The sequence below is a fragment of the Crocodylus porosus genome, unplaced genomic scaffold (genome assembly GCF_001723895.1).
Source record: "Crocodylus porosus isolate Cpor-Errol unplaced genomic scaffold, CroPor_comp1, whole genome shotgun sequence".
Lineage (NCBI taxonomy): Eukaryota > Metazoa > Chordata > Crocodylia > Crocodylidae > Crocodylus > Crocodylus porosus.
In genome coordinates, this window is record NW_017728939.1 from 5,489,935 (window position 1) to 5,513,512 (window position 23,578).

The following is a 23,578-nucleotide window of genomic DNA, read 5'->3' on the forward strand; positions in this document are numbered from 1 at the left end:
TGGAGAAAGCAGGGCAATCGGCTAGTGACCTCAGGTGCCTGTACATAAATGCACGGAGCCTGGGAAACAAGCAAGAAGAACTGGACGTCCTTGCACAGTCAAGGGACTATGATATGGCTGGAATAACAGAGAGCTGGTGGGAGCTCGCATGACTGGGGCGCTGTCGTGGATGGGGATAAACTGTCCAGGAAGGACAAGCCCGGGGAGAAGAGTTGTGCTCCATGTAGAAGAGCTGTATGACTGCTCAGAGCTCCGGTATGAAACTGGGGACAGGCCTGCTGAAAGTCTGAGTTAGAGGGGAGAGAGCACCAAGGGTGATGCTGGGGTGGGCGTCTGCTATAGACCACCAGACCAGGAGGAAGAGGCTTTCTTCAGACAACTAGCAGAAGTTTCCTGGTTCTCATGGGGGACTTCAATCACCCTGGCATCTACTGGGAGGGCAATACAGCCATGCACAGGTGATGCAGGATGTTTTTGGAGAGTGCTGGGGACAACTTCAGGGTACAAGTGCTGGAGACCAACTAGGGACCATGCTGTTCTTGACCTGCTTCTCCCAGACAGGGAAACCTGGTGGGGGATGTAGAACTAGATGCAGCAACTTGAGAAGCAGCCACCGTGGTATGACTGAGTTCAGGATCCTGAGGAAAGGAAGGATGGAGAGCAGCAGAGTAAGGACCCTGGCCTTCAGAAGAACAGACTTTGATTCCCTCAGGGAACTGACTGACAGGATCCCCTGGGAAGCCAGTGTGAGGGAGAACGGAGTCCAGGAGAGCTGCTTGTATTTTCAAGCAACCTTACCGAGGGCACAGGAACAAACTATCCCACTGTGCAGGAAGAATAGCAAATGTGGCAAACCACCAGCTTGGCTTAGCAGACACCTCTTTGGTGAGCTTAAACACAAAGAGGAAGCTTACAAGAAGTGGAAGCCTGGACAAACGACGAGGGAGGAGTGTAAGAATATTGCTTGGGGAACGCAGGGATGAAGTCAGGAAGGTCAAAATGCAACTGGAGTTGCAGCTAGTGAGGGATAGGAAGGGTTTCTACAAGTATGGAAGAGGAAGATCTGGGAAAGTGTGGGTCCCTTACTAAACGGGGGAGGCAACCTAGTGACAGAGGACATGGAAAAGGCTGAAGTACTCAATGCCTTTTTTACCTCGCTCTTCACAGGCAAGTGCAGCTTGGAGACTACTGCACCAGACAGCAGTTTGGGGGGGAGGTGAGCAGCCAGCTGTGGTGAGAGAAGAGGTGTGGAACCAGCTACACATGTACAAATCTATGAGGCGGGACATGATGCACCTGAGGGTGCTGAGGAAGTTGGCTGCAGAGCCGCTGACCATTATTTTTGAAAACTCACGATGATTGGGAGCGATCCTGGATGATTGGAAAAGTGCAAATATAGTGCCCAGCTTTAAGAAAGGGAAGGAGGAGGATCCAGTCAGCCTCACCTCAGTCCCTGGAAAAATCATGGAGCAGGTCCTAGGAATTCATTTCAAAGCACTTGGCGGAGGAGAATGAGATCAGGACCAAGCAACATGGATGCACCAAGGGCAAGTCATGCCTGACCAACCTGATTACCTTCTATGATGAGATGATTGGCTCTGTGGATGTGGGAAGAGCAGTGGATGTGAAATACCTCGACTTTAGCGAGGCTTTTGATACCCTCCCCCACAACATTCTCAGAAGCAAGCTAAGGAAGTATGGATTAGATGAGTGGACCATAAGCTGGATAGAAAACTGGCCGAATCATTGGGCTCAGAGGGTAGCAATAAATGGCTGTCTAGTTGGCAGTCCAGTAGCAACTGGAGTGGCCGAGGGGTCAGTCCTGGGGCCAGTTTTGTCCAATATCATCATCAACGACCTGGAAGATCTGACTGCACAAGGTCTTGGGTAGCTCATGTGTGCAGGGGCTCCTTCCCTTGGCAATTGCCAGGGAGAGAGCCCCTGCTAGCTCCAGCCCCGGACTTATATGCCCCCAGAGCCCTGCCTCCTTCCGGTCATCTGACCGCCTGCAGGTGCTGGCCACTTACCCCATGAGGCTGTTGCTCAGGTTCCCGCAGCTCTGCCTAGCCTACAGGGCTCCCTGGCCAGGCTGCTTCTGCCCTTACAGTAGCAGGCACATCTTAGTGCCCTGCTACAGCAACAAGCACACTAGTTCACAATCACCAGTGCTAAAGAGAAAGCTTGGGCACACCTTGCCTTGGAGAGTGGGATGAGACCTTCCCGTGGGGCAGCATGTGAAGGCCTTCCTGCCTACAGGGGCCGTGAAGCAGCTGGTGCTGGCCACTCCTACAGACACTACGCCGGACAAAGCAGACCCAGGGCCGTGCTGCTACGCTACATGACGAAGCGCGGGTGTTGACTCTTCAGAGATGTCCTTGTTCCAAAGTGTGTATTAGGCACAGAGTTAAAATTGGGAAAGAATATCAAATTGTCTTAAGCCATCCAAGCAACAACCCAGCCTCCTGATTGCTCAGCCTTCCTCCTTTGAGAGTGTCAACATCTCACTAGGTGTCCAATCGTGCAATGTCACCCAGGTTACACGTGCTTGTGTAAATCACCAGGCAGCATTTTGAAGCCTCCTGGGTCTTTTTTGAATCCATCATAAAGGACTAAATCAGAATCCCAGCCCCTACTTGTTTTTTCCCCTTTGCAAGGCTCCTTTGCATATAGTGCAGGGTCCCTGGGACACCTCTTTGATGACTCTGTTGCACCCCATCTCTGCAGGGTGGACTCAGGAAGGCTAGGTACAGACACTTAAAAAGCCTGAGGTGGAACAGATCTAAGCTATGTGGTTTTCTGTAGTTTGGATCTGTAGTGAACAGAAGACACGTTTGCCCTTGGGGAGGGTGGTGGGGAGCAGGGAGGGACACAACTCTTAGATTGGATTTTGCCACTGTTAACCAAGCTGTATGTGCCAAACTTGTCTTCTGTTATGGGTATAGACAGGTTCCCAATCACCTGTACCAGTAAAAGTGTAATGTCTGTACCTGGCCAAAGTGCATGGATTGTACCATTGGAGCATGGGGAGGGGTGCGGGAGGAGTTCCAAGATGGGGTTGGGGTTTTATACACTAAAAATGTAAAAAGTTACATGAAAATCTTCCGAATTCTCTTTTAAGCCTAAAGAAGAGTAAATGAAGGGCAAGGCTTCCTCCTGCAATCTTGCTTTGGGATGATCAGTCTTTTTCTCCTTTGAACAGCTACTGTTTGAAAGCCAATCAACTGCACTTGCGTCATGGTTCCCTTTAAATACCTGGAGCCACTGGCATACTCTATCAGTTGGCTGCTACCAGGGTAAGTGAAATTTATAACCTAATGGTGATCAAATGGCATTTGTAGCTCCATTTGGAGTTGGGATTTTTCTAAATAAGTCTGCTAGGAATGGGCTATGTTTTGAAGAGAAAAGCAATGCAAGGAGACTACTTTGTATCTCATGTTGCTAATAAGACCTCCTTTATTAAACCTGAAGAAGCTTGACAATCTAGTTCTGGCTCTTGCTGGCTCTACTGTTTTGTTACTTGCATCTCTTGGGGGTGTAGAAACCACAAGTCTGTATCCTTGCACACTTGGGTTTGCTGGCCTGCAGGGTTTGTGCATGTTTTTCTAGTGGCCTTGGGTTTTGTAAAGGTTGTCTGTAACTTCCCATTAGGTACGGGGGAACAAGCATGAGTAGTGACTCCTTTGAAAAGTCCTTTGCAGGGGTGCAACAGGAGGGAGTAGTGCTAGGACTAAATTACTTGGGTGGGAAGGAAGGTGCAAGGCAGGCAAAAAAGGAAGCGATTTATTTCTCTCTGATCCTGGTGCTGCTGCAAGCTGCCTCTCGGGGCTGAGAATTATCTTTGAAATTCCTAGTCTGGATGGTTTAGCTGCTTTATTTCCTACTTCTACCCTTGTGGCTTTGCTATCCTTCAGTACCCGCAATCAGCGATCCTTACGTAATTAACCTCTTTCGCATGCCAGCCACTCAACAAGGCAGGGCATGGAGTGAATCAAGGTTATTTTTACTTGACATGGATCCCAGCCAGTTTATAACGAGACTTAAAGGCAAAATGATGCCCACATCATCAGAGCAGATTTTAGTATCCAATCTTAAGTCTGTTGCAGGGGTGGGCAAAATGTGGCCCGTGGGCCAGATGCAGCCCGCCAGGCCATTCTATCGGACCCGCAGGACCCCTAAAAAATTTAGAAAATTAATATTTATCCGCCCCAGCTGCCTGTCATGCGGCTCTCGATGGCTTGCCAAAACTCACTAAGTGGCCCTCTGCCCAAAATAATTGCCTGCTCCTGGTCTATTCTAACTCTTAGGTGCTTCGGTTACCTAAAACCAGTGTAATCCCCTTAAAATGCTAAAGAGCAGGTACACCTTACCTAGAGACTTCACCTGAATTTTCAGACTCAGACATGTTGAAGTTAGGCAGGCCAAGAAATGAGCTTTCTTTTTTATCTCTCTTGTAGAAGGGGTCATCTTAGTGGGACACCATGGTTTCTAGCTAGCTCCCTGCCAGGGTCACAGCTTCCAAGCACTCTTTTATCCAGCCTCCCCAGAGACATCCAACTGATCTACAGCTTTCTTACCAACTAACCTTTCACCCAACTGCTTGAAACCCTGCTGAAAATGCCAATACCAATGCTCTTGTGCGTAGATGAAATCCCTCCGTGTCCTGCAGCTCTAATTAGCTTCAACTGCATAGGATCAAAGACACTACGAAGTCTCTACAGCCACGTGAAAGCTCCTTGTTCCTGCCTTGCAGGGAGCCTTGGGGTCTTAGCACAGCTGAGTTGCTTGGCTGAGGCATTGTAAGGGTCAGCCTTGCTGGCACAGAGACATGTTCGGGAGCTGTGCGCCCAGTTCACGCCTCCTCTGCCACAAGAGGAGACGCAGGCAAATGCCATTACCCATTGATGAACAGGAAGAGAAAATCCCCCATACACACACCTTGTTCTCTGCTCTTGCTCTGCCAAGGTAGGACATTTCAATGCATTACTTAAAGCTGGTATAATCCTGGCAGGGGAGAGAGAAAAGCGGGGAAAATTGACAGGTTTGTTATCCAAACACCCCCTACAACCTTCTCCAGAGAAGACTAATACTAGGTCCCTAGAAAAATGGAGACCCCACTAGTGGGTGATGCTTTTGGTAGGTATAACTAAAAGTACAGGACTGGGTGAGGGAGTAAATGGCATTGAGTCCTGGCAGTGCAGGTCCTTAGCAGGGTTTGAGAGGGGGGCTCTGCACTGGTTTCACTGCATTTCTGGCTTTCTGTTCAAGGCTGATCAAACTGCATCTTATTTCCAAGTGACATGGCGGGTGAAAGTTCAGAGCAGGACTTAGGCATGAGTGGTAAGTAGGAGTGTTCCCTTCAGTCACCGGAAGTACAAGTACTATTAATATTAATATTGTGTTGGTTGCCATGAAACCCAGGGCAGGGTTGAAATCAGCTTCCCACTCCCCCTTCCAAAAATAAAAATGCCCTTTGGGGTTCATGTGAAGCAATCTCTGTACCTGTGGCTGATGAGGGGTTAATGTGGGACTGGACATTTGGATGTGATACAAGTTCTGATTCAACTCTGCTGTAACAGAAACTGGGTGTTAAAAAAACCTGAAACTGCCACGTGAAGGCACTAGTTTAAATAGTCACTTCACCACCTGCAGCAGACAGCACCAAGGCAAATCTATGATGTGCAGGGTAGAAGGTCTCCTTAACTGAGTGCATGGAGCAAATGCTTTGTCAGGGTAATACTCCCCCGATGCCTCTCCAGTGTCTCTTCTGCAGCCTTTCAAGATTTGTTCCTCCTTTTTCTAGTGTATTTACAACCTGTTATGTAATTTCTAGGATTCCAGTACAGTCTCACAAGGTGTGCTGGCTTCAGCCACGTCACTTGGGTTGGCCAAGATGCTTCTTAAATGAAAAGTATGCAGAGTCTGCCCAAGTGACATACTGCATGTAACTAATGGTGTTCAATCCCGTGGGTTTAGGTGTGGTCTGTGAAGCAACTTTAGGCCACTGAGAAGTCTAAGCCATGATTTCCCTATAGTCCTGCCACATTTACAACTTGCTGATCCGCTGTCATTAAAATCAATCATCTCCTTCCTCTAGATACGAACAGAGGGTCTAAGATACTGACTGGCTTGGCAGTAGGTGCTGGAGCAGGTAAGGGGCCAGCTCAAAGCATGTAACCTAGTGTTTGGTTGGGTTAATCGCTTTACAGCAGAGGTTTTCAACGTTTTTTTCATTTGCGGACCCCTCTGGAAATTTTGAATGGCGATGCAGAGCCTCTGAATTGTAAGCATGGGAATTCACACACTTTTGATCATAATCATCTTTCGTGGGCCCTTTAGACTTAGTCTGTGGACCCCGAGAGCCCCACAGACCACAGATTGGAAAGCACTGCCTTGCAGTGCAGGGATCAGAATATGGGGAAAACACAGTCCATATGGATGCCAGATCATGCTGGTCGGAAGGGAGCTGGGCATGGATCTGAGCTGCCGTCGAGGCTGTAGGGTCTCCTGAAAAGTAGACCTGTTGGCATTAAGTCTGGAAACCTTTATTTAGGCCTGCACCAGCTGAAATATGGCCGCTCTGGCTCTTTTACAGAAATGTACCCCTCATAAAGGATATCCTGTAGGTGGAAGCCCCAGCCACGCTCTTCTAGGGGAAACTGCTTGGTGTACTCTTGACTCCCTAGCGGTTCCTACATCCTTTCCTAAAGCTCTGTCCCAGAGCTGTGCCACCAGAAAGCTCTGCTGGTTGAAGCATCCCACACACCCCAGCCTGTCCTGTGTCTAACCCTGCTCTATTTCAAATGCAGGAATATCATTACTTGCTGCCCCACTTGTACTGGGGGCAGTAGGATTTACTGGAATGGGAATTGCAGCTGGGTCGCTCGCTGCCAAGATGATGTCAGCTGCTGCTATAGCCAGCGGAGGAGGAGTGGCTGCTGGAAGCACGGTGGCACTGCTGCAATCAGCTGGTAAGCCTACACTCATCCACATGTACTTACTTGCTCCCAGATAACAGCTCAGCATCTTGCCAGTTCTTCACAGTCTCCAGGTCTTCTTTAAAAGGCAGAGCCTGGTCTCTCTTTGACCAAACCTATTGCTCACTAACCCTGTTCATATGATCTGCAGGGGCCGTGCTGTATTCTGCTATACAGTTATTGGCCTGGCCTCCATTGCAGTGCCTAGCACAGAGGGTATTGTGTGCCCTGCAGTTTCCTGAGTATAGCTCAACATAGATATATGGTATCGGATGTTGCCCCAGTGTTACATGTCTTTTGTGTACAGTTGCCAGCCCTCCCAGATTGCCTGGGAGCCTACCGGAATCAGCACCCATCTCCTGGTGGCTATCGAAAGAAATCCAGGAGCGTGCGCTGCAGCGTCCGGATGCGCTGTGCATGAGACCGCCTCCTCCCGGGATAGCGTCAGTCGGAGCTGGCAACCCTGGTCTTGTGGCAATTGCAGCTAGAGACAGAACTCCCCTACTTCAGGGAGTAAGAGGAGGGATGTTTCTTGACTCCACAAGACAAACTATAAAAAGGATGCTGTACATACACCAACAGCAGCATGCACGAGCTGCTTCACTGGGCTGCATGTAGTCCAAACAGCATTAGATCTTGCTGTAGATTTAAGTTACATGCTTGAGTTTCTTAAGAACCACAGGAGTGGCAAAACTGGGTGCAAGTTCAGACCCCAAACCCTAGTAGTGAGAGGCAACTACATAAAGCTTGCTGTGCTAGGTCCCTCTAATGGCATATCTACTGCTTGATGAAGTAAACAAACCCTGGTGGGGGTACAGAGATCAGACCAATAAAAGCTATCTCAAAGACTTTTCCAGCTCCTTGTGCAGGAGGTCAGACTTCATTGGCAGCCTTTTCTCACCAGTGAAGGCCAGAGGCACCTGGCACGCCTTCCTTGTCCAGCCCTTGTGCTTGGGTTAGAGTGAGACTCCATGCATGCACCAGCACAAAGGTTCGCTCTCTGTCTATGGCCTGGTATAATGCAGACCTCTGTTCTTTTTGTAGGTGCTGCAGGACTCTCTGTGACAACCCAAACTGGGCTGGGGGCTGCAGGGGGCGGGGCTGGGGCAGCGGTTAAGAGTTTCTTCAACAAAAAGGACTGAACCTGCTCCTGTGGTGCTTGGAACAAATACCAGCCAGTTGCAGGACTCTTCAGCTCCAGGATCAGCGTTGCTCAAGCAGCAAATTTATTTTAATCTGAAACATGTGCCGCCTTTGCAGTTCTGTGGAAAGCGCCACTGTGAATTTACCACTTCCCCCTGCCTTCTCCCCCTTTCCTTCCCCGTCTCCTGAACAGCTCTTGATCTCCTTTGATCATTTGGGGTAGGGGAGGAAACAATAAATGAATTAAGTTGTTTAAAATGATGTCACTGAAACCTTGGGGAGGGGGGCCTTCCATGCACGGTGAGGGCTGGAAGAGCAAAGCATTGCTGATGTGTGGAGGGCCACAGCCTGTCAGAGGTGAGCCGAAGTGCTTGCCAAGGAGATAGTTTTGGAGTGACTGAGAGTGAAGACTGCTGGTTTCTGTATAGGTGGATCCTCTCCCCTCTACCAGATCAATGCCTCTCTTACCACCAGGCTGTCTCAATACCCGGACTAGAGAAATCACACGGGACACATCTTCCTGCTCCTGGATCTACTGCAGCACGGAGACTGCACTTTCCCCTGAGCTTGGCTTAATGGGACACCAGTTTGTAGCCAGCTCCATGCCAGGGTTGCAGCTCCTAACCTCCAACACAGGAGTCAAACTTACCTATAGCTTTCTTATCAACAGACCTTTGAGTCAGCTCCTTTCAGCTCACACCCCTTTTGGAAAGGTTGATACCAGTTCTCTTGTATGTAGTGTGCCGAGATGAAATCACTCCCACACCTACAGGAGTAAAATAGCTTCCAGGCACTGTTTGGTGGGTGACGACTGACCCCAGGATAGCCCTTCATGCTGAAGATGTTAACAGGAGCCACACAGAGAAGAGCTTGGGGTCCAGCGGACTTGATGGACCCGAGAGTGGGTGGAGTGGTTTATCTAGACCGATTAGGACGCAGGTTTATCTGCAGCACAAGCTGCTTAGCTCATTAGCTGTACAAAGTGTGCTCCTTTCAGTTCCTGTTAGGTAGACTCATGAGTCCCCTGTGGTACGTCCATGGAGACACCAAGCATCTGGACACAGTCCAGTCTTTGAATTTAGTCTCGGTGGCCTAAAGGGAGGATGGAAAGTCTGGGGCAGCCTCCACTTCTCCAAAAATTCCTGCTCAGGCATATGCATTGAAGGTCTGCGTGGCCCTCATGCATACAGCATGATCTAGGAGGATCAACGGTTGCCACCACTTAGAATCGTAGAAAATGAAGGTTGGCAGGGACCTCAGGGGGTCACGTCGAGTCCAACCCCCTGCTCAAAGCACGACCAGCCCCAACTAGAGCATCACAGCCCAGGCTTGATCCAGCTGAGTCTTAAAAACCTGCAAGCACAGAGATTGCACCACCTCTGGGAAACCTGTAATAGTGCTTCACCACCCTCCTCGGGAGAGGGGTTTTTCCTAATATCTAACTTAAACTTGCCTTGCTGCAACTTGAGACCACTGCCCCTTGGTTGGTCATCTGCCACCACTGAGACAGCCCAGCTCCATCCTCTTGGGAACCATCCGTCAGGTAGCTGAAGGCTGCTATTAAATCCACCCCCCACCACACTCTTCTCTTCTCCAGACTAATAAGCCCAGTTCTCTCAGCCTCTCCTCGGAAGTCATGTGCCCCAGCACCTGAACCATTTTCCTTGTCCTCTGCTGGACTCTCTCCAACGTGTCCATTTACCTTGCTGTAGTTGGAGGTGGGGGGGAAGCAAAACTGGACGCAGTACTGCAGATACGGCCTCACCAGTGCAGAAGACAGGGAAATAGTTACTTCCCTCAGTCTGCTAGCAACACTCCTACTAATGCAGCCCAGTATGCTGGTAGCCTTCTTATGTGCCCTTGTTGCTGACTCATATCCAATTTATTGTGCACTTAACCCCCACGTCCTTTTCTGAATGACTTCATTATAAATATGCAACATACTGAATTACTACGTGCTCACCGACACACCACTCTTGGGATGGGCAGCTACTGGGGTTGTCAGCGGGAAAACAGGGCCAGAACCCCGAGAAGGTCTTTGATGGTAGATCTAGATAGCATCTTCCTCCAAGGGCTCCATGGTAAATATAAGGTTTTATCCCCTGACCACTCATGATCTCGTCCCCAGTCACTGGCAGGCTGTACCATAGTACTGCTGCCTTTCCTCACGCTGTTTGATGAAGATCTCTACCAAAGACACGATGAGCCAAGGGGGAGGTTCTGTGTAATGAGAACATGGCACCTGCTACAAGGGCCCTTGGCTAGCAGATGCTGCAATGGGTCCCTCCGCTCTCTGGCGTGGAACAGGCCTGCAGTCGGAAGAGATTAAGCACCTTCTGGTTTTTTGTTTATTAGGTTGCAAAGTTACTTAAAGTATCAAGAAAGGCGAACCAGTTTGGACCGAGAAAGCCCTCCAGTTGCTCCTCTTTGCCATCTTGCCATTTCACTAATTCTGTTTGTATAGAAAGTGCAAAGAGCAGCTTCTTTATGTAGAACGAGCGACTTTAAACCTGAATCACACCCACGTGCAGAGACCATCCTCTTCCCACTGACAAGCAGTAACAGAGGATGTACTGATTTGCGGTTCACTTTTTAATAGTGTTCCTGGGGCAGCAAGACACCTGCCAGTGGGTCTCCAAGCTGAGCTGGTAGGAGGGGACATAAGGTCCATGTCCCCAGCTTGGGAGCTGGTGGGCGGAACCACGTGGGCCAGGAGCCCAGAGGGAAGCCCTTCAAGGGCTTTTGCTTATCCTTGTGCACTGAGAATCAATAGGATGCAAATCTTCCTGAGGCTGGGCCTGCTGGGCCAGGGACATAACCAGCTCCCACCTGGTCCCCATCCCGCTAAGAACAAACTCCAAACACTAGGCTCCTGCATTCGACTGCTCAAATACCCCTATAATACACCTGCTTAGGTGGAAATAAAGATACTGCTCCCAGGGTTCAAAAAAGCCTCCCGTTGCAACCCAGACCAAGCAACATGATGACGTCTACCTGCATCTACAACCAGGGAGCCCATCCTCAGCAGGTGCCATTGCATAGAAGAGCAAAAGGATGACTAAGTAGGACTTGGTGCTATTAAATCAAACCCTTATCTCAGGACACTGATTTCCTCTTCTCATGTTGCCCACATCATCTTGAATGAAAAATGTGGGTCTACAACGCATGCTTTCAGCTCAACCTCTGGCTTATGTCTCCGTTTCACAGAGCTGGGAAACTGAAACCTCAGAAACAAGCTCCTCCCAGCCGCAACCCGGCAGGCACATAAAAGAGCAGGGAAGGGGATGCGCAGTTAGAGGACTCTCCTGCCTGATTCAGCCTAGCAAGCAAGGTTGGTAGATTTTTCCTTTCTGCATTTGAACCTTGGGCTAATTCTGCTTTTGGAGGCAGCTGTGCTCTTCTTCAGGGCAGAAGGCTGCAGAAGCCGGTTGCAGCAAAAGCAGCTGCTGCGTTTGCCTCTGCAACCAACCCGGGAGGCATCTCTAAGGAAAATGGGACTGAGAGAGGGCAGCTCCAAACCCCCTAGAGACACTTTGGGATTTGCTGCCCTGCGTTGCAAAGGCTTCCTGGATGCGTGTAGGGAGAATGTGGGGGGGCTGGCTAGATGTGCCTGCTCAGGCTGTTGCTGTCGTAGCAATGAACTGCTCCTGGGGGGAAGGGGGCTGGTTCCTGGGAAGGGAGGCATGGTGGGGATATATGCCCCTCAGATTTGGGGGAGGGGAAAGGGGCAGATGTGGGATGCCTGCTGTAAGCTCAGGGGCCCCTGCCCCTGCAAGCCCTGCGCCGGCTGTGGCGAGGCACCCCCTGCCTGCCCAGCAGCAGCGGGGTGGCAGCAGTGGTACAGAGTTGTGTCCCCTGCTGCTGCCCCGCAGGCAGGAGGCACCTTGCCGTGGCTGGCACAGGGCTTGCAGGGGCAGGGCGGGGAGCCCCAAACTGGCAGTGGGCAGCCTGCATCCACATCTGCCCCCCGTGGGCTCTGCTCGGCCCCAGCCCCACCACGGAGGCAGTGCTCATCCTGGCAAGGATAAAGGTTTGCATGTGTACGACCTTGCCCAGCAGATCCGCCATCCCTATCAGGGTGCAGGGCAGGACTCGCCCAAAGACTGCTATGTGGGGGGAGAGGTGGGTTGCAGGTAGGGTTGCCAACTCTGCCTGAGTTTCCAGAACACCAGCGTGCCTGCGTGCTCACGTATATCACTTACGGATTATGATGCATAGACGTTATGTCAGGCAGGCAAATGCGCGTTACTGTTACATTTTAAAAACCCACTGGACTACTGTTTAAATCAGATTCAACATTTAATATTTATTGTAATGACTGCCCTATCATTTAACCCCTGGGTGACTCTCAGCAGTCTCCTGGAGATTTAGATCCAATTCCTGGAGATGCCGGGGCAATCCTGGAGGGTTGGCAACCCTAGCTGCAGGTCAGCTGTTCTCAGCTGCGCTCATGTCCTAGTTTTAGTAGAAGTGGGGCATGCACCTACAAGAAAAGGTGATTTGCTAGATGGAGCTGCCTTATGATGCCACAGCCATAGCCCCAGGCCTGTGTCTGTGCCTCGCTCCTCTTCTCCGGTGGACCATGTTTTGAGGGGATTGGACTGGTCTAACTGCATTTCTGCATTATCCTCAGACTCCCCGTGGTGCTTCCACTGCCACCAACAGGAGCCCTGCCACCTGGATCCGGGATCACGAGCCACTCTTCAATATGTTTGGTAAGGTCCCACTTTCTTTCTGGAACAGGAATAGCACACGTCCCTGGCACTACTAGTAAACTGGCAAACTATGCGGGCAGCCAGGGATCCCAGGACAACCCCAAGTCCTAGCCTCTCGCTCGGAAGCATTGGGTTTGGGACACGGACAGACAAAAGACCCTAAATGGCGAAGGAGTCTGACTTTGATCCAGTGTGGTGCTGCCTGGCAGACATGGACCCCAGCTGTGGTGAGCGGTCCTCTTACACACAATGGGCAGGAGGATCTTCCCAAAAGGGCGAGTGCTGGGTAAAGTCACTGCTGAGCAGCGCCTTCTCCAAAAGACACTTGAGAAGAGCAGCGCAAAGCTGGCAGGGTCAGGAGCTGGGCATTTCCAACCTGAATGTCAGAGCGTTAATGCCGACCAGCAGCATCCTAAGGAAAACTGTCTGCTGAAGACATCTCATTAACAAAAACCTTTCCTCTTTCAGACTTTCTGGCCTCTGCGCTGGGAGCAGGAATCGGACTGGGTAAGTCACTAGCTTGAGAGACAGGCTGCTTGTTTCAAAACGAACGAGGGTTTAACTAGGCATTATTCAGTAGGTCTGTGCAAAGTGGCTGGTATTCGATTCAGATTTGGCCAGTTCGGGGGACAGTGATTCAATTTGGTGATTTGAATCCCTGCCCTGAATTGATCCAGCCAACTCTGGTTCGGTGATTCACCTGCTGCACCAAGGAATGCTGCAGTTTCTGAACTCACGTGAATATTAGGATCTCTATTTTAAGTAGTGGGGAAGTGCTTCATCGAGGAAAGACATTCCCCAACCTGTCGCTGTGGTGGTACAAACCACAAGACACTAAAGCACTAAGTGAATGGATGTAAAGGTGGTTCTGCAGCAGAAAGCTGGATATACCGTGCCCCAGGATCCCATTTTATAACTAATGCTCTTTGCCATGCAGGAGTCGCAGTTGTCGGAGTCCCTGTAGTCCTGGGGGCTGCAGGATTTACTGCTACAGGAATTGCTGCAGGGTCAATAGCAGCCAAGATGATGTCGGCAGCGGCCATAGCCAACGGAGGAGGAGTGGCTGCTGGAAGTGCTGTGGCAGTGTTGCAGTCAGTCGGTAGGTCCTAGGGAGCTAACCTCTTGTTCAGATGCCTCTGTGCTTACGGACAATTCTGCATAGAGAGCACCTGGCATTTTGTGGTTGTCCTCAAGTCTCTTAACTAAACTTAGATGGGCGATACGGGACATTGCTTCAGCCTCCTGGCACCCCGGCCACGTCCTCAGTACCACAGCTCATTGCCTAGTCGCAGCCTTTCCGAATGTTATGTGCTGAGCATTCACCTAACTCTGTTCTTCATGAGATGCCCAGTGATGCTTCCACGGATATCGGGGGAGCCTGTTGGAGCAAATCTCCTGCTCACCTGCCTACATGGACTCTCCTGCCAATACAGTATAGTCCAGGGGCTCCTGGCAAAGCTTGGGTCACATTTGGCTGGTCAGATCCCCAGCCCCTTCCACATGCAGAGCCGTTTCCATCGTGTCAGTCTTCTTTCAGCAGTGACCCGGGGAGGGGACAAGTAACTGCAGGAGGTCCAGTGCACTAGGATGATGTAGCCGTACTGACCGCCCACCCTCTGTTTTCTCTCAGGTGCTGCAGGACTCTCTGCAGCCACCCAGGGGGGGCTGGCGGCTGCTGGTGCGGCAGTTTTGGGTCAGCTCTGAAAGCAACAGCTACTCCTCTGTGCTTTGGACACGCGGCGACCCATTGGCTGGTCTGTCCTGAAGCGCCCATCAGTCTAATGCAATACAGAGAGAGTTACAGGAACTGCTTTCAGCATGATCAAGAAAAAAACGTGTCGAACCAGCCCCTGAAGACCTCTTGTTCTTGCACCTGCCCAGTACAAGATAATACGATGCACCCCACTTAGCCCTGCCGTGGAAGAAATAAAGCTTTTACAAACATGTATGCTGTGGTGTCCAATTATTTTAGATTATAAATGTGGGTAGATTACCACGCACACACACACACCTGCCTAGGGGTTGTGAAAAAAGAGAACCCCTAAGAGACTTTCAGAGGTGGATACACGGCTGCTTCCTCTGAGGGTGCTACAGCATGTATATTGTCCAATTCTGTGTCCCCAAATCCCTTCCCTGTGGTTTGACCTGACTGCAGGTTTTCTGTAAGGTCACCATTTAACTAATTCTCTTTGAACTTGGAGTTTTCCAGGCAGCCACTTTGTGTTCAAAAAATGTGCCCAGTAGGAGGAGGGTTAATTATTCCTCAGGTCTGGAAGCTATGAGGGCCTGGATCCCAAGCGAAAGCAATTTCAGGGCTTTTGCTTATTCATGTGCACTAAAAATCAAAAAACAGGCAGAGCCTCTGGCTGCGGGGGGCGGGGGTGGAAATCCTGTGCCACAGATCCAAGATAAGTGGCTTCTGTCTATCTGCCCATCCGGTGGAGAGCAGACTGCAAACTCTGCAACCCTGCCTTGGCTCCTGCAGCTAATAGCCAGAGCTGTTTGCCTTGAGAGTTGGAGGGAACTGCTGCCCTGCAAGAGTCTTTCATTGCCCCGTGCACCATCCCCACTGCCTGCTCCGGCAGCAGAAAATGCAGCTGCCTCCTGGCACCTTCCTGCTCCGTCCCAGGGGCAAGCCAGCCTGTTCCCAGGTGGCTCCGGGTGTCCTGCCCGCTGCAGGCGCCTGCTGAAGGCAGAAGCAATGAGGTGCCTGAATCCTTTCTTTTTTGTTATTTTAGCGGAGCCTGCCTGCCTTTCCTGCAGCTGGGGGGGGGACGAACTGCTGGAGGGCCGAGGGGCTGCTGAGACGGGGCAGGGGGTCCTTCCCTGCATAGCAGTGGCCCACCCTGGGGCTGCCTCTGGGGTGATGTGGGGCTGGGTGCTGCTCCAGCTCAGGTGCCTGATCCAATTGTTCCCTGAGCCCGCTGGAAACCTGCTGGGCGTTGCTGCCTGAGCAGGCTTGGGGGAATCGTTGGATCAAGCTGGGTGCTGCCTCCATGCTGGGGCAGCACCTGGCCCACTAGCAGCCTGCCCGGGTGGCCTCAGGAGGTATCGCCACTGCGGAGGGAAGGACCAGGGCCTTCTGCAGCTCAGGGACCAGTTGGCAGCTCATCCCCTGGCCGCGGGCAGGATTTGGCTCCAACAAAAATCCCCCAAAAATCCAAAAAAACAACCGATTGGGTCCCTTGCCGTACCATGACAGGAACATTTAAATGTTAGGTTTCAATTAAAAAGCTACCGTTTCAATTTAGGGGGCTTAAAATAAAACCCTGATTATTAAACCCCCGTCACATGTACAAGCACCCCCAGACACAACTGGCTTCCCTCGGATGTAGCCAGTGATCCCTGCCCAGCCCACAAAGTCCTTTTCTGATGCGTTCAAGTTCAGATCACTGATGGACACTAGACCCCGGATGATGGAGCCTGAGGACATGCATTATCCTACTTGTGTACAGGGGCAGGCCCAGGATGACTCACCTCCCAATAAACCCTGCAAGTGTGTTGAAAAGATCCAGGTTCAGGCTCCTCTCCATCTACTAGTGATTTTGAGGAGACCAGCATTAAGCTCAGGAAGATGGGCTGGCACCAGAGTCTGGAGAGGCACAGCCAGGTGAAGCAGTGGTACTTTCACTGCTCTCCCAGCTTCTCAGGATCTCCAGGTTTCCCCTCCCTGCCTGCCCCTTGAGAAACTCCCTTTGGAGCACTAGACTTGTGCTAAGTATTTCCCCTGAAGATAGAGACACCCCATACTGGGATGAGCTAGGCTTTGGGTGACCACCATACCTCATTGGACAGGACAGTCCCAAAATGGGAACATCAAGTCCTGGTCCCAGGCTGAATGACTCTGGGACAGCACTGGTCCCGGATCTGCAGTACTGTGCAAGGATCTGGTTTTTCCATTCAGGATAGAAACACATGGGAAATGGGGGGGTTAACCAGCCTGCAAGGGGCTGCGGGGAGCAGGACAGAGGGGCACCACATGTGTGCCTGTACATGCACACACACGCACAGGGCCAGGAGTACAGCCCTAGGCAGAGATGGAGAGCAGCTTCCCCAGCTGCCTGCAGGTAAGTCTATGGTGGGGGGTGGGGAAGAAAGGGCAGACTGAGGTCCCCAGGGTGATGGAGGTCATGGTGGCTGGGGCTGGGGTAGGAATGTGTGGCCACAGGGCCCAGCTGGGGCACAGGATAGAGGCACTGGTGGTTCGTCTGGGGGGAGGCAGCATTCTGCTACTGTGCGCACTCCTGGGGAGTGGGGCATGGGGGGCACACGGCCCCCAGATTTGTGTGTGGGGCAGAGGATTATGCAGGCTGGGGGTTGTTGTTCCCTGGAGCCTTATATCGGCTGCATCGCCATGCCAAGGCACCCTCTGCCTGCCTGGCAGCAGCGGCAGTGGTGTAGAGTTGTGGCCCTTGCTGCTGCCAGATGGGCAGGGGGCACCTTGCCATGGTGGTGCGGCTGGCACCAGGCTCCCAGGAGCAAGATGGCATGGTGGGGAGCCCTGAGCCCGCAGCAGGCATCCCGCGTTCGCCCCTGTCCCCCATGGGCTCCAGCTCCAGCCGTGCTGCGGGTGGGGAAGGCGGGCATGTGTCCCACCTTCTAGTTTGGAAGAGGTGGTTACCCTAGCTAGCCCACTCTCAGCAGGTGCCATTTCAAAGAGCAAAAGGACAACCAACAAGTACTTGATGCTATTAAATCAAACCTTTACTGCAGCAGGCAGACTTGTTTTCTCATATTGCCAATGGTGCAATCACAACCCTGGGTGTCCCCTGGTGGGTCCAGCTCAGCTTCTGCTTATTATGCTGGCTCTTATCTTAAGTTTCACTTAGCTGGGAAACTGAAACCTAACAGGCAAGCTCCATTGGTTCCCTGGACATATAAAGGAGGAGGAGGGATCAATGCAGAGGCAGCTGGAGAAGTCTCTTGTCTACTGAACAAGGTAAACAGATTTTTCTTTTCCTTCCTGCATTTGAATCTTGGGCTAATTCTGATTTTGGAGGCAGCCAAATTCGTCTTCAGGGCAGTTGTAAAAGCAGTTTGCAGTGAAAACAGGGAAAGCTGCTGCTTTTACCTCCCCAGCCAAGCTTAAGGGCCTCTCTAAGGAAAAAGGGAGTGGGAAAGGGCAGCTCAAAACCCCTTCAAGACACTTTGGGATTTGCTGTGGTGCATTGCACATGCTTCCTGTGTGCATCTAGTGAGCATTTGGGTTCATCCCGGGGCTGGCTAAATGCGCCTGATCAGGCTGATAGTGTCGCAGCAATTACCTGATACTGGTCCATTGCACTTACGCTACTATTTCTTTCTTGGGTCTGGGGATACTAATCACTAAGGGATGGAGGTCCTGGGGTCTCTAGCATAATTCTTGTCTGCATTGGCCCCAGCTAAACCCTACTAACTTTTACTATCCTTTTGCCTAGCGAGGTTGACCACTCAGCCCTAACTAGGCAGGGCAGTGCTGAAATGTGAACACCAACTCCCAGTCCTGGGCTGAACGACTCTTGGACAGCATTTGTCCTGGACTCCCGGTATTGTGCAGGGATCCAGGTTTTCCTTTTGTTGTGGAAAAATGCAGGAAACAGGAGGTTTCCCCTTGCAGGCTGGCAGGGCTCCAGCCTGCAAAGGGCTGCTTGGGGCTGGGGGGAGCGGGATGCAGGAGGCGCTAGGTGTATGTGTGTGTACACACACATGCACGAGGCTGGGAATACAGCCAGGCCACGGTAGAGATCATGTCACTGCAGATAAGTCTGGGGTGGAGGGAGAAGCATAGGGTGGGCAAGGGGAACAGATTGAGGCCACCAGCGAGGGTGAAAGTGGGGCCTAGGGCCCAGGGCTGGGGTGGGAATGCATGGCCATAGAGCCCAGCTAGGGAGTGGGATGGAGCCGCGGGTGGTTCATTTGAGGGGTGGCAAGGGGACAAACTCCCTGCCGCTGTATGTGCTCCCAGGGAGAGGGCACGGGAGGGCACATGTGCCCCACCCCAGTTTGTACACAGAGTGGACTGCCCACTGTGGACTCCGGGCTCCCCTCCCTGCTGTCCTTGCCCTGGGGCCACCACACCGCAGCGGGCAGGACCTGGCGCAGGACGGCTGAAAGGTTGAGTGATGCTGCTGCCACCACCCGGAGCCCGATGCTGGCTGTGCCACCGTGGCAAGGTGTCCCCTTCCGACCTGGCAGCAGCAGTGGTGGCAGCACAAAGTTTTGCCCTTGTGCAGACAGGAGGCGCCTCCCCAGGGCAGTGCAGCGGATGCAGGGCTCCCAGGGGCAGGGCAACAGGGCAGGGAGACTTGAACCCACAGCAGATATCCTGCATCCACCCTGGCCCCTCTGCTTGGCTGTACTCCAGCTGTGCTGGGGGGAGGGCAGGGGAGGGGCACGTGTCTTGCCTTCCCATTTTACAAAGGTGGCCACTCTGCCAGTGAGCCTTCCCGCACCTCTATGGGATGTGCAAACCTGAGCATGCTCAGGGCTGATCTGAAAGCACTTCCTCCACCCGCCCCATGACAGAGGCAGTGCTAATCCTTGCAGGAAGAAAGGTTTGGATGTGCATTACCCTAGAACCGTGATGGTGGCAATTCCCAGAAGGCCCCACCCAATGAATGACATGGGAGAAGAGGTGGGTTGCAGGTCAGCTATTCTCAGCTGCGCTGAGGCCCTAGTTTTAGCAGCAGTGGGATATGTACCTACAAGAAAAGACAGCTTGTTAGATGGACCTGCCCTATGATGTGGCAGCCCCAGCCCTGTGTCCCTCCTCACCCCCACTGGACCATGTTTTGAGGGATTTGGACTGGTCTAACTGCATTTCTTGTGTTATCCTCAGTTGTCCCCGGATCCAGGCCCACAAAAAGCCTCTCCACTCTACAGGATGGTTGGTAAGGTTCCACTTTCTTTTCACCGACAGACCCCTGGACAGGAATTGCACACAGCCCTGGCACAATTAACAAGCTGGCAAACCATCCAGGCAGCCAGTGAGCCCCTGCACAACCCCAAATCCTTCCGTCTCGCTCTGAAGCATTGAATTTGATTTCATAGACGTTAGGGCTGGAAGGGACCTCAGAAGATCCAAGTCCAGCCCCCCACCCAAGGGGCAGGAAGTCAGCTGGGGTCATAGGATCCCAGCAAGATAAACATCCACATTTCTCTTCAAGGTGTTCAAAGTAGGTGCTTGAACCACCTCTGGCGGCAGTCTATCCCAGACCTTGGGGGCTCAGACTTTTTGAATCGCAGAGCCCAAAGCTGGACATAGTACTCCAGCTGTGGCCTCACCAAGGCCAAGTACAAGGGGAGAATGATGTCTTGGGATTTGCTTGAGAAGCATCTAGGGATGCAAGCCAGCATTTTGCTCACTTTACTAGCTGCAGCATCGCATTGAAGGCTCCCAAACAGTTTGGGACACTGACAGACAAAAGACCCTAAATGGCAAAGGAGCCTTGCTTTGATCCAGTGTGGAGCTACCTGGTGTACATGGACCCCAGGTGTGGAAAGTGGTCCTCTTATACAAGGACAGGAGGATCTTCCTTCAGGTCCCCCACTTACTGCAGGGGGATGGAGGAAAAAAAGGCCTGTGGTAGGTGGGGAAGTAGGAGGCCTGGAGGAAGCAGAAGCAGGAGTGGGCTCATTCTTCCTGAGAAAGCAGGGCAATCAGCTAGTGACCTCAGGAGCTTGTACACAAATGCATGGAGCCTGGGAAGCAAGCAGGAAGAACTGCAGAGAGTCAGGGGACTATGATGTGACTAGAACAGCAGAGACTTGGTGGGAGCTCGGGTGACTGGAGCGCTATTATGGATGGGTACAGACTGTCCAGGAAGGACAAGCCAGGGGAGAAGAGTTGTGCTCCATGTAGAAGAGCTGTATGACTGCTCAGAGCTCCGGTATGAAACTGGGGACAGGCCTGTTGGAAGTCTGAGTTAGAGGGGAGAGAGCACCAAGGGTGATGCTGGGGTGGGCGTCTGCTATAGACCACCCGACCAGGAGGATTAGGTTTTCTTCAGACAACTGGCAGAAGATTCCTGATCACAGGCCCTGGTTCTCACGGGGGGCTTCAATCACCTCGATATCTGCTGGGAGGGCAATACAGCCGTGCACAGGCAATCCAAGACGTTTTTGGTGAGCATTGGGAATAACTTCCTGGTGTTTGAGACACAAGCTAGGGGCCGTTCTCTTCCTGTCCTGCTGTTCAAACACGAAAGAATTGGTGGGGGATGGAGAAGTGGACGGCAATGAGGGCAACATCGACCATGAGATGATTGAGTTCAGGATCCTGAAAAAAAGAAGGAAGAAGAGCAGCAGAGTATGGACCCTTGAGTTCAGAAAAGCAGACTTTGACTTCCTCAGAGAGCTGATGAGCAGGATCCCCTGGGAGGCCAGTCTGAGGGGGAAGAGGGGGTCCAGGAGAACTGGTTGCATTAAAAAAAAAAAAAAAAAAAAAAAAAAAATTATCAAGGGCACAGGAACAAAGAATCCAAATGTCCAGGAAGAATAGCAAATGTGGCAAGCAACCAGCTTGGCTTTGCAGAGAACTCTTTGGTGAGCTTAAACAAAACCAGGAAGCTTGCAAGAAGTGGAAGCTTGGAGAAGCAACTTGGGAGGAATATAAGAGCATTGCTCAGGCATGCAGGGATGAAGTCAGGCAGGACAAAGCGCAAGCGGAGTTGCAGCTAGCAAGGGATGTGTTCTGGGTAAAGTCACTGCTGAGCAGCATCTTCTCCAAAAGACACTTGAGAAGAGCAGCGCAAAGCCGGCAGGTTCAGGTGCTAGGGCTTTCCAACCAGAATGCCAGAGTGTTAATACTGACCAGCAGCATTCAAAGGAAAACTGTCTGCTGAAAACCAGCAATCTTCTTTGATGGCTCATTAACACAAACCTTTCCTCTTTCAGGAATTTTGGTGACTGCGCTGGGTGCAGGCATCGGATTTGGTAAGTCATTAGCTCAAGAGACAGGCTGCTTATTTTAAAAAAAGAACAAGAGTTTAGCTCACATTATTCAGCCACTCAGCTCATCTGCCCTTCTAAAGCCCAGGCCTCTCCCCGAACAGGGGAGACCTTCCCCAGAGCCTCCCCTGCCCCAACTGACCTGTGCGGAGTAAGAATCCCTTCCCCTGCACTTTGATTCCTTTCCCAGCTCAAGGGATGCTGACCAGGGTCTCAGGGAAGTGGGAAAAAAGGTGGCTGGAGGCCATCCCGCCAGACTGACCCTCATGGGAATGTACAAGCCCTTGCCCCAGATATTGTGCCTGCAGACAGAAAGACTAGGTTGGATCTATGCCTTAGCTGCAAACTGTACACCTACCTCTTAGCAAGAGTTTTCCCCCCACAAGAACTTTACAATGTCTTGGCTTTGTCTTCCCAGGCAACATCCTACCTCTGTGTCCTGCATGACCCTCTCTTTGACACCAGTGCACCAAGGAATGCTGCAGTTTCTGAACTCACGTCAATATTAGGATCTCTATTTTAAGTAGTGGGGAAGTGCTTCATCAAGGAAAGACATTCCCCAACCTGTCGCTGTGGTGGTACAAACCACAAGACACTAAAGCACTAAGTGAATGGATGTAAAGGTGGTTCTGCAGCAGAAAGCTGGATATACCGTGCCCCAGGATCCCATTTTATAACTAATGCTCTTTGCAATGCAGGGGTCGCGGCTGTTGGAGTCCCTGTAGCCCTGGGGGCTGCAGGATTTACTGCTGCAGGAATTGCTGCAGGGTCAGTAGCAGCCAAGATGATGTCGGCAGCGGCCATAGCCAACGGAGGAGGAGTGGCTGCTGGAAGTGCTGTGGCAGTGTTGCAGTCAGTCGGTAGGTCCTAGGGAGCTAACCTCTTGTTCAGATGCCTCTGTGCTTACGGACAATTCTGCATAGAGAGAACCTGGCATTTTGTGGTCGTCCTCAAGTCTCTTAACTAAAAACTTAGATGGGCGATACGGGACATTGCTTCAGCCTCCTGGCACCCCGGCCACGTCCTCAGTACCACAGCTCATTGCCTAGTCGCAGCCTTTCCGAATGTTATGTGCTGAGCATTCACCTAACTCTGTTCTTCATGAGATGCCCAGTGATGCTTCCACGGATATCGGGGGAGCCTGTTGGAGCAAATCTCCTGCTCACCTGCCTACATGGACTCTCCTGCCAATACAGTATAGTCCAGGGGCTCCTGGCAAAGCTTGGGTCACATTTGGCTGGTCAGATCCCCAGCCCCTTCCACATGCAGAGCCGTTTCCATCGTGTCAGTCTTCTTTCAGCAGTGACCCGGGGAGGGGACAAGTAACTGCAGGAGGTCCAGTGCACTAGGATGATGTAGCCGTACTGACCGCCCACCCTCTGTTTTCTCTCAGGTGCTGCAGGACTCTCTGCAGCCACCCAGGGGGGGCTGGCGGCTGCTGGTGCAGCACTTTTTGCCTTGATCTGAAAGCTGCAGCAGGTCCCCCTGGTGCCTGGGTGACCAAAACACAATCCTCTGGCATGCCCGAATCACCCACCAGGCTAAATACAATACAGAGCAAGTTACGGGAACTGCTTTCAGCACGCTCAAGAAGAAACTGCATGTCGAACCAGCCCCTGAAGACCTCTTGCTTCTTGCATCTGCCTAGTACAAGCTAACATGTTATGCCTTGCTTAACACTGCTGTGGAAGAAAAAGCCTTTACAAACATGTATGCTGTGGTATACAATTATTTTTTCATAAATGTAGAACTTGCTAGATTAAGCCCCCCACCACCTAGGGGTTGTCAAAACCCCCCCAAACAAACCCTGGGAAGCTT

General features: G+C 51.7%; 2 protein-coding genes and 1 long non-coding RNA gene across 3 annotated transcripts; all 3 read left to right on the forward strand.

Annotated features, from left to right (window-relative positions):
* Positions 1-3,054: 3,054 nt before the first annotated feature.
* On the forward strand, positions 3,055-8,352 carry LOC109318468. The gene is made up of 6 exons (XR_002103258.1): positions 3,055-3,293; positions 4,751-4,962; positions 5,266-5,337; positions 6,095-6,148; positions 6,807-6,968; positions 8,019-8,352. It is a non-coding gene; the product is annotated as an uncharacterized LOC109318468 (long non-coding RNA).
* Positions 8,353-11,362: 3,010 nt separating this feature from the next.
* On the forward strand, positions 11,363-14,776 carry LOC109318466 (interferon alpha-inducible protein 27-like protein 2A). Its single transcript, XM_019547753.1, has 5 exons — positions 11,363-11,448; positions 12,751-12,832; positions 13,301-13,339; positions 13,770-13,931; positions 14,463-14,776. Exons 2-5 carry the CDS (start codon positions 12,826-12,828, stop codon positions 14,534-14,536), a joined length of 282 nt encoding a protein of 93 aa, XP_019403298.1. The 5' UTR covers positions 11,363-11,448; positions 12,751-12,825; the 3' UTR covers positions 14,537-14,776.
* Positions 14,777-17,675: 2,899 nt separating this feature from the next.
* Positions 17,676-23,473, forward strand: LOC109318467 (interferon alpha-inducible protein 27-like protein 2A). Its single transcript, XM_019547754.1, has 5 exons — positions 17,676-17,771; positions 19,650-19,701; positions 21,707-21,745; positions 22,459-22,620; positions 23,154-23,473. Exons 2-5 carry the CDS (start codon positions 19,695-19,697, stop codon positions 23,225-23,227), a joined length of 282 nt encoding a protein of 93 aa, XP_019403299.1. The 5' UTR covers positions 17,676-17,771; positions 19,650-19,694; the 3' UTR covers positions 23,228-23,473.
* The last annotated feature ends 105 nt before the right edge of the window (positions 23,474-23,578 follow it).